This window comes from Megalopta genalis, chromosome 5, assembly GCF_051020955.1.
Source record: "Megalopta genalis isolate 19385.01 chromosome 5, iyMegGena1_principal, whole genome shotgun sequence".
Classification (NCBI taxonomy): domain Eukaryota; kingdom Metazoa; phylum Arthropoda; class Insecta; order Hymenoptera; family Halictidae; genus Megalopta; species Megalopta genalis.
The window spans coordinates 18,577,610-18,593,348 of record NC_135017.1 but is presented as its reverse complement, the minus strand read 5'-3'; the positions used below and the strand labels follow the sequence as shown (position 1 = coordinate 18,593,348).

Here is a 15,739-nt window from a genome sequence, read left to right as displayed (position 1 = left end):
AGGAAGAGAGAAAGAAAGAAAGAGAGAGAGAGAGAGCGAGAGAGAGAAAGATAAAAAGGGGAGACAGAGAACAAGTTGACGGCAGTCGATTAATGCCGTAAAGAAATGATAAAAGTAATTATTATTTAGCGCTAGGGATAAAAGGAGAAAAGAAATGAAAGAAAAGGGGTAGCGCTATTCGAAGATCATCACTTGCTAGTCTCGTTTGTATCATTATTTGGTTAAACAGTGCATAACAAGGAAACAATATTTAATATAACCAATTTAATTATCACATTATACTGTACTACTTACTTAAATTACATTAAAAACAATGAACCATCGCAAATGAATCTTTTACCATGCCCCTTTTGGAACACAGAATTGATAGAAAAGTTGGAAATCTTTGTGAAGAGATCATTATATTATTCACTGACAACTCTCTGTTGCCTCTGTTGTTTGCGTCTTAACAGGCACGTAACGAGAATCGAAATGGAAAGTGGCAAAATACTTCGATAATCGGCTGCAAAATCATGTGAAAATCATTAACATGTTCCTATAAATACGTTTAATTATCTATAATATGTTGTGGTTTTCAAATCGTAAAACGTGCCGTAGTACAAACAAAGTATACAAAGAATACTCGATCCTCGCTAAGAAGCTTAAATCTCTGAAATATCGGTAACGGTTGACCGCGACACGGAAATGGTAATGGAGCTTCTGAAGCCTCATTTTTTGAAGAAAAAAAGATAAATAAATAAGAAATTGCTATGCACGAACTATCCTTAATATTCCGAAATTCACCGCCGGTAATTCAGAACAGTGATCGTAAAATCACGTTTCGTGAGACGTCTGTAACGATTTTAAGTCTGCGGTAGAATCGTACAAGCCATTCCCGTTCCCGACAGATGGCGCGACAGGGTGGCAGAAATCGGAGTCGAACAAGACCGTGTTCAATCGGAACGTAACGTTCGCACGTTACTCGTTGGTCGTAAGAAAAGATAACAATTAGGAATGGACCAAGAAAGATAAGGTTTGTTCGGCTAAGATAAAATACATTTTTCTCGTTATGAATTGGTGAGGCCCGCTTCATCAATGAACGGGACATTCTTTCGTTCGGCTATGTGACATCAAAATACACGTGTTTCGTTTCTTCTCACGCGTCGTTCACCGGAACGATTCAAAAGTTTCGTTTGTTCTCTCCAAGAGAAAATATTACAAAGACAATCAGCAATGTCTATTATTTAGTAAAAGTGTCGGCTTGCTCACGGTACATTTTGGCTACGATGTTTATTATAAAATACGCATACCACCGTAGAAATATATTTTATCGTTCAAATGTTACACACATCGAATCGTACAATGAACTATTTTAGGCTCGAAATGCTTCTCCAATGCGGAAAGGATGATTCATTGAGTGGAAACAATTAGAAAATAAACAAACGTGAAAAAGTTCGGTACGATCACCGTAACTATTTACGTGTTTGTTTTGACGAAAAGGTTCTCGCTCGAAGAACAATCGTGTGACCATTACCACGTGATCAATGGGATCGGTGGGTAATATCGAGGCAACGAACGACCGACGATTAAGTTAATGAAAACGTTTCGAATGTTTAGGAACCTGTAGAAGAAGAAGCTCGTATCGCGCGCCGCTTCCACTTGAATGGTAAAAGCGAGAAAACGATCGTGTTTGCGCTGCACGGACACGCTCCGTAACACGGTGCCATAGTGCCGTTCATTGATTGCGCTTGTCCGGTGCCATATTCCACGCTCCGGTCCGCCGTGTTTATTGCGCAAGACCCGATCATCCGAGTTTCGCCATTTTTGTTGGCCATTCGACAGTCCCGACGAAAACGGCTATAACCTGGCTGTGGCTTTTACTGGCTATCACGACCGCTGCTGGATTTATCGATACATCTCGACCGAGACTGAAAACCGACAACCGCGGTTCCGTTCTCTCGATCGTCGCACATCTTTCAGCCTGGTTTTTTGCTTTTTGTCTCATTTTTCTTTCTCTTTTTTTCACAAAATTATATTTTCATCCGTATGTAATGCAAGCTGTAATTAGTTCGTTCCAGCGAGTTCGTGGTGGATAGACTTTGTGCGTCAACAGCACGTGAGTATTGTTGTTTTTTTCGATTACCAACCTTTCTTTAGTTGCGATCGATGGTCCCGAGGATGGGACTTATAAAATTGATTGGCACCGAACCGAGTAGAGAAATGAATAGTAGGGAAATTGATAGATTCGTATGTTTGTGTTCGTACGAAATCGTTGTACACGCACACACGCACACGCCCATACATACATACGCATATACATATTCTTGTTATTCTTGAAATACATTTCTGGCCACATTGAAGTTAAAATAGCAAGAAAGTTGATACTCTCAGAAACTACTTAACGCACGTTGATAGCTCGCATCGAGGAATTTATATATACAGAGTGAGATAGAAATATTCGTATCGCAGGAATGTGAAAGCATATATTAATTATGTTAATTATTTTAGAATATGCAAGTTCGTAGATATTCGCATTAATTAGTCATAATGCGAACATAGAATGAAAAAGTTAATTACACAATTAATATCCTCGCATATATAATTATGATATATTTGTATAATATGCGAAGTACGCAAATACCGTGCACGAAAATCGCATAAAAATAAGTCAATAACAATGAGTAAAGTAGAAAACGATATAGAGATTACTTTCTGTGTAAGAATAACAACTTCTGCTGGAAATAATAAATAAATAACATTTGTAACAACCAACCGTGGTATGGTGCAGTAGCAAATTCGAGAAAATCGAATATCTATCTTTATCGTTCCAAATAGATAATATTATGATTGCTGTTTAGTGAATCGATCATTCGCGAAGTACCGTGTTTACAAATATTTGTTGCATTTCGTGCGAGAAAAACGGCGATGAAAATTGTTTCGCGACGAAATAACCAGGCACGCTGAAATTTCTAGCACGCACGATTTCTGTGGTTCTATAGACCGCTGTTCATCTCTCCGTACCATGCTATTTTTGGACCATGCATAGGTACGGAGACGTTTAAACGATTTCACAGTAATAGAAGCTCGGCAGACAGATGCAATTGCGAAAATCGTGGCGAGCGTATATCGTTCAGGATATGCAGATTGCGCGAATCTCTAATCAACGAAGCGTCCCGTCACGATTAATTGGCAAACGTTGAAACAACGAAAGTCAATCGTTCTTCTAAATTCGTATTCTTAGACATTTCGCTGGAGAAAATTACGTTGGATTTTGACATTTTAGACACGTTTCAATCGTATAAATTACACGTTGCCATCTATCTTGCCCATTAAGTTATATGCGTCATGCTTGAAATAAATAGGATCCGACGTTTTCACCAGAATCTTTTCATGTATCAACATTTATTACTTTCTATTATTACGTTACGACAGCGTTAAGTAATCGCTATATTCTTTTTCTTTTTAATATACACGAAGTAACGTATTTTATCTAATTTACCTATTTATTATGATGACGTTGCAGGTCGCAGCAGGTGATCGGGTAACGAACATGCTCCAGTGAGGCTCGGCGTGTTTACAAGTTGGAAATAAATAGAAAGACAGGCAAGAAGATGTCACGAGGCTCGAAAAACGTGTGTGAAAGCAAAATAAAGGACGAGGAAGAAGCGTCTACGTCGTTCGGCCTTCCGATCGAGAATTCCGGCGACGATGATCCAAACGTGGCCGAGGTGGGCGAAAGAAGAAGATCCTCGAAGCTTACAAAGATTTGACAAAAACATTCGATTCTCTGCATAGGCTAATAATAACTTTAAAAATAAATAGAAAAAGCTATGTTAAATATTTTTAATTCGACGCGTTACGTCGCGCCGATATTTATTGCTAAATGTCGCTTAATTATGGCAAATTTTCAAACATTAGGAGCATTATAAATCGAGAAACATATTCATCGTGTTGGACTTATTGTATTGCAGGTCGTACTGTCGAACAAAGGTGGCCCGAAATTGATTCACCGTGGCTTCATGTACACGCTGCACAAGAAACAACCGTACAACATTCGATGGAGGTGCGTTGGTAGGACGATGCATTGCAGGGGCAGCCTTATCACGACGACAACCTGCACGAAACCGAGAGTGCGTATGGAGCATAACCACAAGCCTGATTTTGCGGCCGCGCAGGTCGCCAGGAAACGATACTTGGCTCTTGGCAAGCCTTCCGTGTTAACAAGTAAGCATTGTTCCGTTTCATTGAGACCCGAACTTCGTTCTGTTTTCTGGCTGTTCATTGAAATCATTTTACGCAGACATCGAAGAGAACAAAAACTCTATCAACGCATCGATGATACTCCAGGACAACTTTCCACTGGAACGAAGGCCGGCGCGACGGAAACGACCGGCAGCCAGAAAAGGTAAGTGTATAATTCATTCTACTCGCTTCAGATTGTTCAATAATAATCGTAATCCATTGTTGTATTCTTTCAATGTCAATTATATTACATAATATACACAAATAAAGGATTCTTCAGAGGATACATTGATACAATTAGATGTTAATCGAACTGAAAATAAAATTAACAAAATGTGTACATAAATAACGGAATTTATCGGCCCGCAACGTAAGATAAGGCGTTTAAAACTGTTCCTTGTATTATTAAAAAAAAAAGAAAAACACAAATTCAGGAACAAACGTTAATAAAACATGAAATAGAGTAAATTAGGAATTGTTCACTATATTAGTAAAGTAGGAAGTTATGTTTAACGAGCGCTCTTTTCTTTATACCACAAAATTTCATTCCTTTACAAATGAGATCCCACATTTTACATATCTAAAGAGTATCGATAAAAGAACAATTCGTAACCTTGGATAATATAAAAGAACATAAAACTAACATTTGTCATTTAATAATGATATTCTGTAACTATAACGAAACGACGTTCGATTTCGAAATGGAGACAGTAATAATTGCACAGTGTTGTCGATTTCCAAAGTTTTCAGTAAATATTTCGGAAAAGAAACTATCGCATAATAGTGTCCGACGATCGCTGCATCCAAACGTGACTTGAGAGGGTTGCGAATAAATTCGAGAGAACGATCCGCAGAACAGATCTGCGAGAACCGATTTTTCAATTTTCCCGGGAACGTGTCCCAACAATGGCGATTGGCGTGAACGTTTCACAACAAAGAGATTATATGCATCGCGGTGTTCGGAGGTACGATCGACGCGCAGAGAGAGAGAGGGAGAGAGAGAGAGACCGGGTGGCACACGAAGGCGATCGATAAGCAACAAATTAACGCGCTAAGGAAGAGGCGGCCGAGTCGCGCGCGAGGAGATTAACGGGCGACACATTTCGCGTCCCAAGATGGCGGGGGCATCTTAAAGATGCGCGCGAGAAAAAGAAAAAAAAGGCAAAAAGGGTAGCCGCCGGAGAGAGAAGCGAAGCGAGGCGAAGCGGTTCCCAGTTCCCGATCGATGAGAATTCGCGCGCGGCGGAGCCGGCGAGAGAGCGAGTCGAACGTGATCAGGTCGGTTAGTAATTCCTTAGGCGAGGAGAGACCCGGGAACGCGCACGCGATAGCAACACGAAACACGGCACGGATAATATGCGTCGACGACCGGCGGCGCCGTCGCACATGCGCGTCCTGACGCGCCCCTGTTCGTCCACCGATTTCGATTTTAGTCACTCCCGGGTTCGGCTTCGGGGAAAATCGTTCCGCTCTTCTAGCGAGGTCCGTCGGAACGCGTCGTGGAAAAAAGAGGCACATTCGGCACTCGGCAACGGCTCGCTCGATCGGATCGAGAATACCGCACGCGCGTCCTTCTCGGCGGGCATCATCCTCGTTGTTGGTTCGGTTCGGCGAGATCGTTCGCTCGTTACGGGAGCACACACCGAAAACACACACGAGAGAGAGAGCACACGGCTAGCAAGAAAACTATATACCTTGTGCCCGTCGCTCGATACACGAACGCGGCGAGAGAGAGAGAGCCCGAGATACCGGTAATCGTGTATACGTTTGTACGGGAGAAGATAGGCCACACACTGGGAATATATACGCGATAGGAAGTCAGTGTCGGTTTCGTGTCAGCTATAGAGCTCGCTGGTAGAACGAACGCGGGCGAGAAGAGAGATCGGTGCCAGTTTATTTTTTTTTTCTCTCTCTTTCCTAACGTGAAATTTCGAACAGCGCCGTGGCAATAGCACGGATCGCGGAGCTCGGTGGGCCAATCAATTCTGTCGCGTGGCTCTCGATAAAACAGCACCCGGATCCTCTCCGGAACACGATACGAAATCGAACCGGTTCGCGGCCGCGGATCGAACGACTGGAGACGGTTAAGTGACACCGCGTGAACGTAACAAAGGAAGGAAGAAAGTCAGACTGCAGGAAAAAGAGCCCAGAGGTACGGTAGAGAGACACAGGCGACGAGCAGTGGCGTGTGCCACTCGATATCGTGCTCGGTCGCAACGGTTGCCATTTTATAGCCGGTCGCTCGAGCGAGATCTTCGGGGAGGCAAGAAGGAGAGGGAGAGACTCTGACCGTGTGCGAGAGTGTGCACGAGTGTGTGCGAGAGCGTGAAAGGGGGACAGAGACGGAGTACCGTGTCCGTGAAAGAGTGACGGGGAGAGCGAATCTGCGAAGCTAGAAGCGTTGATTGTGGGACGGGGAAAAGTGGTGGGGTGATTTAGAATACGGAACAGAGAAGGGAGAAGAGAAGAAAGAGCCTCGCACAGAAGGTGTAGTAGAGAACTTTTCCGTAGAGATTTTTCGACCGTTCCGTTCCCTCTATCTCCTCGTTAGAAGAAACCAAAAGGCATCCCCACCGAGAAACGTGCGCTTTTCTACACGCGCGTGTACCGGAGGAGCTTTTCATGGCTTCGACTTTCTAGCGTAATATCGATCTACTCCTACGTAATATACGTGTACCAGTATCGTACGTTCCTCATCGGATAAATCGTTAATACGTATTATCCGTGCGTCGTCTGCTGGATGATGACACGATATGCTAAAATGAGAGGGAGCAATAGGGCGGCCCGGCGGGGGGAAAGGGACAACGCGAGAACGCGCGTTACGTATTTTATCTACTCACCGGACGATTATCGTTAACGCTTTTTATAAACACCGTTTTTTTAAGTGTACCGCGGTGACAAATTATCGCTTAAACTGTGTGCAGATCGGTTCAATAAGACTTTACATAGATATATCTTTGTCATCTGTTACGTTGTCATCCGTAAGTGTCCAACTAATCTTTTGGTTTCGTTCGAACAATAATAATAAATAAACGTGTCCTCTTGTCGGTAAAATCTTGTAGACGTTGCAGGTCATTTTAGTCTCTATCAAATTTTTCTTTCACGGTGATACGCGTAACTATATATATTGTTATGAAAGAATACAATCTTTTCAATTGAAGCAGAAAATGCGAAATTTAATTCTCCATTGAAACGGTAAATGAAGCACGAAGATGAGATATTTTTAAGTTCCTCGAATCTATCGTAATGGAATAGGATGTAGCGCTGAATAACAATCGCGATGTATTTTCAATTACTATAATCGATTCATTCAGGAATAATAGAAGAACGTAATTTTTCATTCATCTCGACACTTCGAACAGGTTAAACGACATGACACAGTTATGTATCTAGGGACAGGCATGCGGCGGATCTCTCGATATGTCCAACAGAAACGTTGTGTAGATTCTCTACCGATCGGAGTGTAATTAAATTACTAAGCACTATGTTGCGGATTATAAGTGACGTTATTTTTTTTTTGTTTATTTGAATTTTGTATCTTCGAGTCGTTGCAAGTTTTTGTATAGAAAAATTATCTCTTCGTTCGTATAGGTACTCCAATTTAACCGTTTTCAACAACTCGATTTTATCAGCGTATTGCCTAATATTATTTAACCGATGCCCGTAATATCGTTCACATTATTCATTTCTGTATGAAATTGCAATTAATGCTTCGATTAATTACTGTTCAACGTTCGTGCATTTCAGTGAAGCTTTCCGAATACACACTAATTGGTTAAAAGAGGAGGGGAAATTTAATTAAATAATACTAAACGTTTTGAAATGTATATTATTGGACGTGGTCTCGAATTCAAAATCACGTTCGTGGTAACCGTTGCCTGTGATGCATTTAAATACATTTATCATACATTTATGGTAACATTCTTTTCGTATCTTCGACGATCTACGAGACATTCCGACGTTTTCAACTTAAAAAGACGCCTTATTACGTTTGGAGCAAATCGATAATACCAGTGTCGTAGCCAATTTTATCAATGCTTAAGAAGAGATACACTAATTAATGATGAAAAGCCTATATAGTCGGAATTCACCGCGCAATATTAATTCAACAAAGTATCTTGAAATGTGGAAAAGTAAGTTGTTAGCTGTGCACATAATGAGAAAAGCTGTTCCCTTAGATCAACTCTTGGAAATTAACAAGTTCTTCGTAGTAGAAATATTAGTATAATATAGTTACATTAGTTTAATTTGAAATTATCGACAATGTGAAACTCTTGTTTAACGTAGAAATCTCGCTGTGCACATACCTCCTGGACTTAGTGAAAAATACAAGTTTTTTAGCACCCCACCATAACACCACCAAGAATGCCTGGAATGTATGTATGAAAGGACTATATTTAAAACGATTTGAAAAAGTTAAAATTTTTACCTGAACTTACTTAAATTACGATATACAAATGTGTGATTTTATCTGAGTAATTTGAATCTGATTTTAATAGATTTCTGTGAGACGATAAAACGCTCGCGCGATAATTAATTCGCGTTGCTCGCCCTCAGAAATGTGCTCTAAATGTAAATCAAAGTTATATAAATTCGCTAGCACTGTGCATCAACGTTTGTTTTATGCATACGCATTACATGATAGTTGTTCTACGTGGAATCAAAGCACAAGTCATGAATAAAAGACGGTGAAGTTCAAAGTTTAGTATAGCCAGGTCCAAAAAAAAACACATACCGCGACCTATGATTAAATAATTATATAGATAAAAATGGTTCATCGACGCGAATCATTATCTCTTAAAGTTTTATAACCGGAAAAAGAATCATAATACAATATAATCATTTTAGAGACACGAAGCTTGCGTTTGTTGCCAACAAACGTCTGTTGGAATTCCAACTCTCGACAGCTTATAAAATATAAACTCAATTTAGCATTGTTCTCGCAGTGCTAATTGCGAGATCGACGGAACAACACGGAATAGAAAACCGATCAAATGGGGAGACGTCGGTGACGATTTAGGTCGGCTCCTGAAATGCCGCGTGTAGAATTTCCAGGTCCGACGCCGTTCATCTGCGACCATTTCAAGTAGCAATGTTTTACACACGCCACTCGAGGGTCTAATCCTGACTGTCATCGATAGATCCTACTTGACCGATTTCGTTCCACTTTGTTCCGTGAATTTGTACGCGCTACGTTTAAAACGCATCAAATCAAGTGCGCAAGCATAATAAATAGAGGCGACGAGAGAAATGATGAAAAAGAGCTATCCGAAGGCTTAAAAAGAGTACGATTAGATTATTTTCGGTTCTCCGGTTTCTTGCGAATCGACGAGAAACATTTCAATGTCTCCTCGACGATCATTGCTCGTTCGCTACATGTTCGTTCGGCTCGTCTCACAAAAATCTGTTGGGATCAATGTATAATAATAAGCTGTCCGACGTGTTCAGGTGTCCCACGAGTAGCCTGCGGATCTTGTGAAAAATGAGATGCTTGTCTATCAAGAAAAGGTGTGGTGAAACTTGCTGTCAACGCATCGAGTCACTTGAAAAATAACATGTTCATATACTGCAGTCTCTGGATCCCCCCTATCAGAGCCGCCGATTAAAATGAAAAAAGTATATATAACAGAGTCAATTATATAATTTTGTCGGTATTGTTATCACGGTAGATGAAAAATTCTTCATAACTACCACAAACTAATCGTTCAGTTTTTCCAATTTAACATGATCCTGGTTCTCAGAGAAAAATACTTTGGATCCTTTTCAAGAAGAGCCTTGAACAAGAGTTGTTGAGATCCTTCAACAAGAGTCCGCAAAGGGTTGAACGATGCGACCAAGCATTGCACATTGTCTCAACGGTTCTACTCCATCACGGTTCGATCTACTCAGAGATTATTCTGTGCGTGAAATGCATAAAATCCGCAGTCTACTCGCAAGGGATATATCCGGGTTGTAGCCGAGTGTGAACGAGCGTCGAAGTCGAGATCGTCGTCAGTGTTTACGTGTTCTTAGAGCATCGCGTTTTCATCCCACAGAAAAATAGAGAGCGAACGAGCGAAAAAGAGAGAGAGAGAGAGTGGAAGAGAGACAGCGAAATCGCAGAAACAACGCGATAGGCAAGGCGTAGGGTCGGATTTGAATTCGGAGCAGCCGAAACGAGCACGACGGCCGCGACGGCGGGTCGGCTTGTACTGGTGGCCTGTAAGGACACCGTGAAGCTGACTGCGCGCCGTCTTCTGAACGAGGACCGTGACACCGACCCAGTCACGTCGTCCACCGAAGATATCGTGGAGGGCATCCGGCTCGAGGAGGTCGCGATGAAGCAGGAGCCGGAGGACGAGGACGACTGCTACCTCGAGGCGGCGGAGCTGCCGTCCCCGTCGCCGCCTTCCTCGGATGGACGCCACGCGGGCGCTACGCATCGCGTCCGCTCGCATGCACGCAGCCTTCGGGCTATGACCAACCCTAGCGCCGTTTGGGCACACTTCGACTTGTGCGCGAACGACCCGCTTCGTGCACAGTGCCGTATTTGCGGAGCGGTCGTGGTCAGAGGCGGCGCGAATCCTCGGCAATGCGGTACCACGAATCTTCATCGACACCTCAGGGTGCACCACGGTGGCAGACTGGTCGGCAGTCGTTATCACGGTAAATCACAGTTGTTGGCTCTTTATCGGCCGCGAGACGCGAACTTGTGCCGCGTCTTTATTTCATAAACGAAAGTAGAAGGAAATTAAAGAGACGATTCTCTCTCTTCGTAACGATACAATGATAAAAAGACAAGAATGCAACATTGTTATGCTGACTTTTTTCCAATATCCTCTGGAGAATTATAGTTCCGTTTTTAGTAGGCGATATACATGCCAAAACAAGTAACAGTTTATTTTAGCTAGCTTGTTTACGTTTATATGTTATATAAACAGGTTTTCGTTTACAGTATTACCACCCGCTAATACGACCACTAAGGCCATTAGGATAGCTGCACAGTCGTTGGTAAGGCCGCACTTACGAAATATTGCTCCAGCGCCAATGCCGCAGCAGCTGCAACAACAACAGCAACAGCAACGACAACCAAAGACTCTTGTGTTAAAAACGATACCGTTAAAAGTCAAACAAGTTGCGCCAACAACCATTAAAATGCCACCCCGGCAACCTGCTCAAGGGTTACCACACAATATTGTGCATCAACAACCCACAGAGGTATATTCATTTGGAACTCTACTTCAAAGTATTATTTACACGCTCGTCTTTCTCTATCGGTATCACTTAAATGCTTGTCTCTTTCAGGTCTGCTTGAGATGGAACAGTTACCACAGTAACATGCAAAACAGTTTTCCGTCTCTATTGGACTCCGAACAATTCGTTGACGTTACCCTGGCCTGCGAGGGTCGCTCGTTAAAATGCCACAAAATGATACTGTCGTCGTGCAGCGATTACCTTGCGGAACTGTTACGCGAGAATCCATGCCAGCATCCGATTATATTAATGAAAGACCTTAAATTCTGGGAAGTCGAAGCGCTAGTCAAATTCATGTACCGAGGGGAAGTTAACGTTGCCCATGACAAATTGCCGCAATTGTTGAACGCAGCTGAAGCACTGCAAGTGAAAGGATTAGCTGGCCCAAATCCTTCTTCGCAGGTAAAACCTTGTGCTTACATGAAATGTTTATACGTTTTATCGATGCCGTACAATGCTTCTATATATTTCTTAGAATCCAAAACCACCGCTACTGATCCCGCAAACCAAGCCAGCAACAACTCAACCAGTTCCTCGAGCCGCATCAGAGACCAAAGAGAAAGCTTCCACTTCCGGAGTTTCTACACCATCTAGTCCGAAACGCGCGCAGAAACGGCAATATTCAGAAACAATTGAGCCAAAACCGTTCACAAAGATACGCTTACAACGGCCAGTGACCCCGTCGTCGCCCACCACCACGGTCAAAATGGAACCGTTAGATATACCCCTAAGTCCTACGATATTCCCCGAAAACAATGAGGATAGTTCGAACCCTTCAAACTTCGAGAAGCTTATGAGTCTACACGAAGACGATGATCCAGGTGGTAACGAAATAATCGATGGTGAAAGGGAAATCAATTTTTGTGAAATACCCGAGCCACCCGACATAAACGACAGTGAGGATCAAATGGAATTTGTACCTACAGACTTTCTAGAACAGGAACAAGACATAGTCGAGGAAACGGAAACGGCCTCCATTAAAGACAGTAAGGAAGAGTCTAGGGATTACAGTTCCGTTGAACTCGAAGATGGTGAAAGAAGTGAGGTTGAGAAAGAAGAGCCTTCAAAAGAAAAGAAACCTGTTTAGTAATAAAGAATATAAATTTAAATGAAATCCGTTTGAGGAGATATTTTCCTTGACAAGCAAGATGTAAGGGCTCTTCGAGAATCTCTTTTGGGAAAGGTAAGAGCTGTGAATAATTATAGATTCAGAATAACTTTTACATTTTCACTGATATTTAAACAAAAGCTTAACAAAATATTATTTAAGTTGTGGATAAATATGTATTTAGTATTAATTTCCATACTTATTCCGACAATTTTTCGTGGATTTTCTTTTATTTCCTACAACCGTTCAGTTATAATGTAAAAATACATAAAGTAGAAGTACATATTTTTGTTTAAATATCAGTAAAAATGTAAAAGTTGCTTTAGGTTTAGAATTATTCACAGCACTGCGTATCAGGTCATTTCATAAGTTCTTGCATTTTTTGGTACGAATTTATCTGATAAAAATACTTGATTATTTCAACATTCTTCACGTTGAAAATATAAATATAATAGATCTGTTCATTTTACTGTAGCGAGGAGACAGTATTCGTATGGATAAAGTAAAATCTGATTCTATAGTAAAATTCAATTTTATCAAAGTTTATCTAAATCAATTTCTCTCTCAATTTCCTCTCAACACTCTAAATGAAAGTATTTCTTTAATATTTAGATTGTTTACTGAAAAACGATAAAAAATTCTTAGATTTAACGCAGCGTTGCGATAGAATCGTAATAAATAGATTTTTACTCTTTAAATTGTTTGAAATGCAATTTTTAAAAAACAATGACCTTGATAGTTACCTTCCGAAATGAAATGTTTATAACGACAGAAGAAATATACTACTTTTGTGATATTGTTTTCCGTAATCTATTGTTGCCATGAACTTTTAGGTATATACATACCTAGTTTTCACTCTCATTGGGTCTTGATAAGTCAAAATGCAAAATACGATATAATTTGCTCTATGGGAATCATGACAAATATTTCAGTGACAGTGTAAATAGAGCGTACGTAATTTAAAAAAAAGTAAAACTATTTTTACCATTCACTATACGAATCGTAGCGGCAGTATATATCTTTCGAGCATGTTCTCCAAGTTCGCTGTTCGAAATTGACTTTTCCATGCGAAAGATTACGCTAGAGAGTACGATTTAAATTTAGAATGATTACAATCGTAATTTTACTAATTAATTGTACATATTTACAGAGTACCTATAACCGAGTTTATTGTGTGTATATGTGGAAGCTTGTACAGAATACACAGCTTCTACGTTTTTATTTACAAATTATCTGTTAACAAATCGACCTACACGTATGCCTTCATAATATCTAGACTGCGGATACAGATGCAAATTTCAAATTTTGTAAGTGAGGAAAGTGCTGGAATTGCTTTGCTCGATCATCGACGTTTTAGGTCGAAACAAAAATGGTTATTTTATCAAATATTTGACCAAATTTATTTTATTGTAATCTTTATATTCAAATACACTATAAATGCATAAAATCCGCAGTTTAATAATAACTCTTGTTACTTGAAAGTCGATTTAAATTGCCGATTAGTAGTTGATTTATCCATTTTAATTTTGTGATTTATAATATAAATCGTTAATTCAAATTCTGCTAAAAACTCTATACGCTTCATCTTTTTTTTTTTTAATTTAATTACTCGCGTATGAACACTGTGTAATAAGCTTTTGTTCTTTTTAAATTGAAAAGTTGTACCTGTTGAATTTAAGTCAATTTTTACAGTATGATTTGAAGAAAACAGTACAACGTTAGTATTTATCAATCATGTAAAAAGTTTTATAATTTTCATCTTGTGTTTTTGATGCGTAAAATATTATTGAATCAATGAAAAATTGATGCATTTATATATTAGTCGCGAACCTCTGTTATTATTACATAAGATTACGAAGACGATCTGTCGAAATATGTATAAACTGACGATACGTTGACCTGACTTCTACTGTACTATAATTCCATCTTTAGGTTACTAGACGATTCGGTAAATTTCTTTCGAGAAAAGTTACATACGCAATTTTCTTCGAATTTATTCATATAAATTGTGTAAAAGTAACTCTCTACGTATATGACACGTACTACAAATCGATGCTAGCTGCGGAACTACGTTTACTGTAAAAATACATGTATGATTGGAAAGTATGTGTACATTGTAACATGTGAAATTATGTCTTATAAATAAATTGCTATAGTAATGTATGGCAAAATGTCTCAGTTTTGTTTCAATTACTTAACAAAATAATGTCAATCAGCAAACGTAGTAGAATGTTTAGATTGTATATGTTATTCTGCTGTATAATATTGTATAAACAGATTCATAATTTTGTACCGAAATTGAATTCCTATATTTTCCTGTTTTAATATTAAATTAATAATTTAACCCAAGGTAGTATGTAATTACAAAATTTAGTGAATTATAAAAGTGAACTACAAAATTTACATCATGCTATGATGTTTCAGCGACTTGCATTTGTTCAACAAATTTATAAAAATGGAACGTTTCATTTCGAAAGGTAATTATCAAGGTCATTGTTTATATATATACACGTACGAATAAAAACGAGAGATTAAAAAAATCTCTTTTTCCTATTTATTACTTTATCTATACAATACACTGTGTGTGTATATTACATGGCACATGTAGTGTAAATTATTACAGTGTAAATTATTAAATATGATTGTAGTAAAATTCTATCATGTGTAATGTAATATTTACATACTCATGCAAAAACATTATATTCAAATTGTGGATTTAGGACCACCGAATCAATATATTTTAATAGTATTATTTGACCAAATTTTTAACATTTAAAGTGCATATACAATTCCATAAATGTTAATATCCAAGGATTTCGTATATGTTATTATCGCTAATTTTGCACATCGTGTATTCGAAATTCAACAAGTTTAAAAAATTCACTCTCATTAAACGTAATACATTTTTAATGTTATATATTCCTTGAAGAGTACATGAACAAAATGATTAATTTAGAAATCTAAAATTAATTAAACCCGTTCGATTTCTTTCACTGAAACAATTTTGTCACATTCTACATATATAGTTCACGTACTCAGAAATAAAATCGTGTTATAGTTAGTCGATAATATTCGTATACAATTTAATTCAGTACGATATATGTACATACTCTCAAAATGCAATTTTTACTGTACATAAGTGAATATTTACATGTCAAATATTTTAAGGGTTACATT

General features: G+C 39.3%; 1 protein-coding gene across 4 annotated transcripts; it reads left to right on the top strand.

Annotated features, from left to right (window-relative positions):
* Nucleotides 1-922: 922 nt before the first annotated feature.
* Nucleotides 923-14,737, top strand: LOC117220471 (uncharacterized). 4 transcript variants are annotated; one of them, XM_076522518.1, is made up of 8 exons: nucleotides 923-1,012; nucleotides 1,597-2,095; nucleotides 3,503-3,707; nucleotides 3,951-4,203; nucleotides 4,280-4,384; nucleotides 11,156-11,418; nucleotides 11,506-11,856; nucleotides 11,930-14,737. In XM_076522518.1, exons 3-8 carry the CDS (start codon nucleotides 3,591-3,593, stop codon nucleotides 12,539-12,541), a joined length of 1,701 nt encoding a protein of 566 aa, XP_076378633.1. In that variant the 5' UTR covers nucleotides 923-1,012; nucleotides 1,597-2,095; nucleotides 3,503-3,590; the 3' UTR covers nucleotides 12,542-14,737. The 4 variants fall into 4 exon arrangements, with proteins under 4 accessions (XP_076378633.1, XP_033326341.1, XP_076378634.1 ...); XM_033470450.2 differs by lacking the exon at nucleotides 923-1,012 and adding an exon at nucleotides 1,368-1,532; XM_076522519.1 differs by lacking the exons at nucleotides 923-1,012; nucleotides 1,597-2,095; nucleotides 3,503-3,707; nucleotides 3,951-4,203; nucleotides 4,280-4,384 and adding exons at nucleotides 4,551-6,373; nucleotides 10,257-10,866.
* Nucleotides 14,738-15,739: the final 1,002 nt, after the last annotated feature.

Coding starts and splice junctions, on each gene's coding strand:
- LOC117220471 (XM_076522518.1), top strand. CDS start 3,591: ATGTCACGAGGCTCGAAAAACGTGTGTGAAAGCAAAATAAAGGACGAG. Junction 3,708..3,950: donor ATGATCCAAACGTGGCCGAG/GTGGGCGAAAGA, acceptor ATTGTATTGCAG/GTCGTACTGTCGAACAAAGG. Junction 4,204..4,279: donor CAAGCCTTCCGTGTTAACAA/GTAAGCATTGTT, acceptor CATTTTACGCAG/ACATCGAAGAGAACAAAAAC.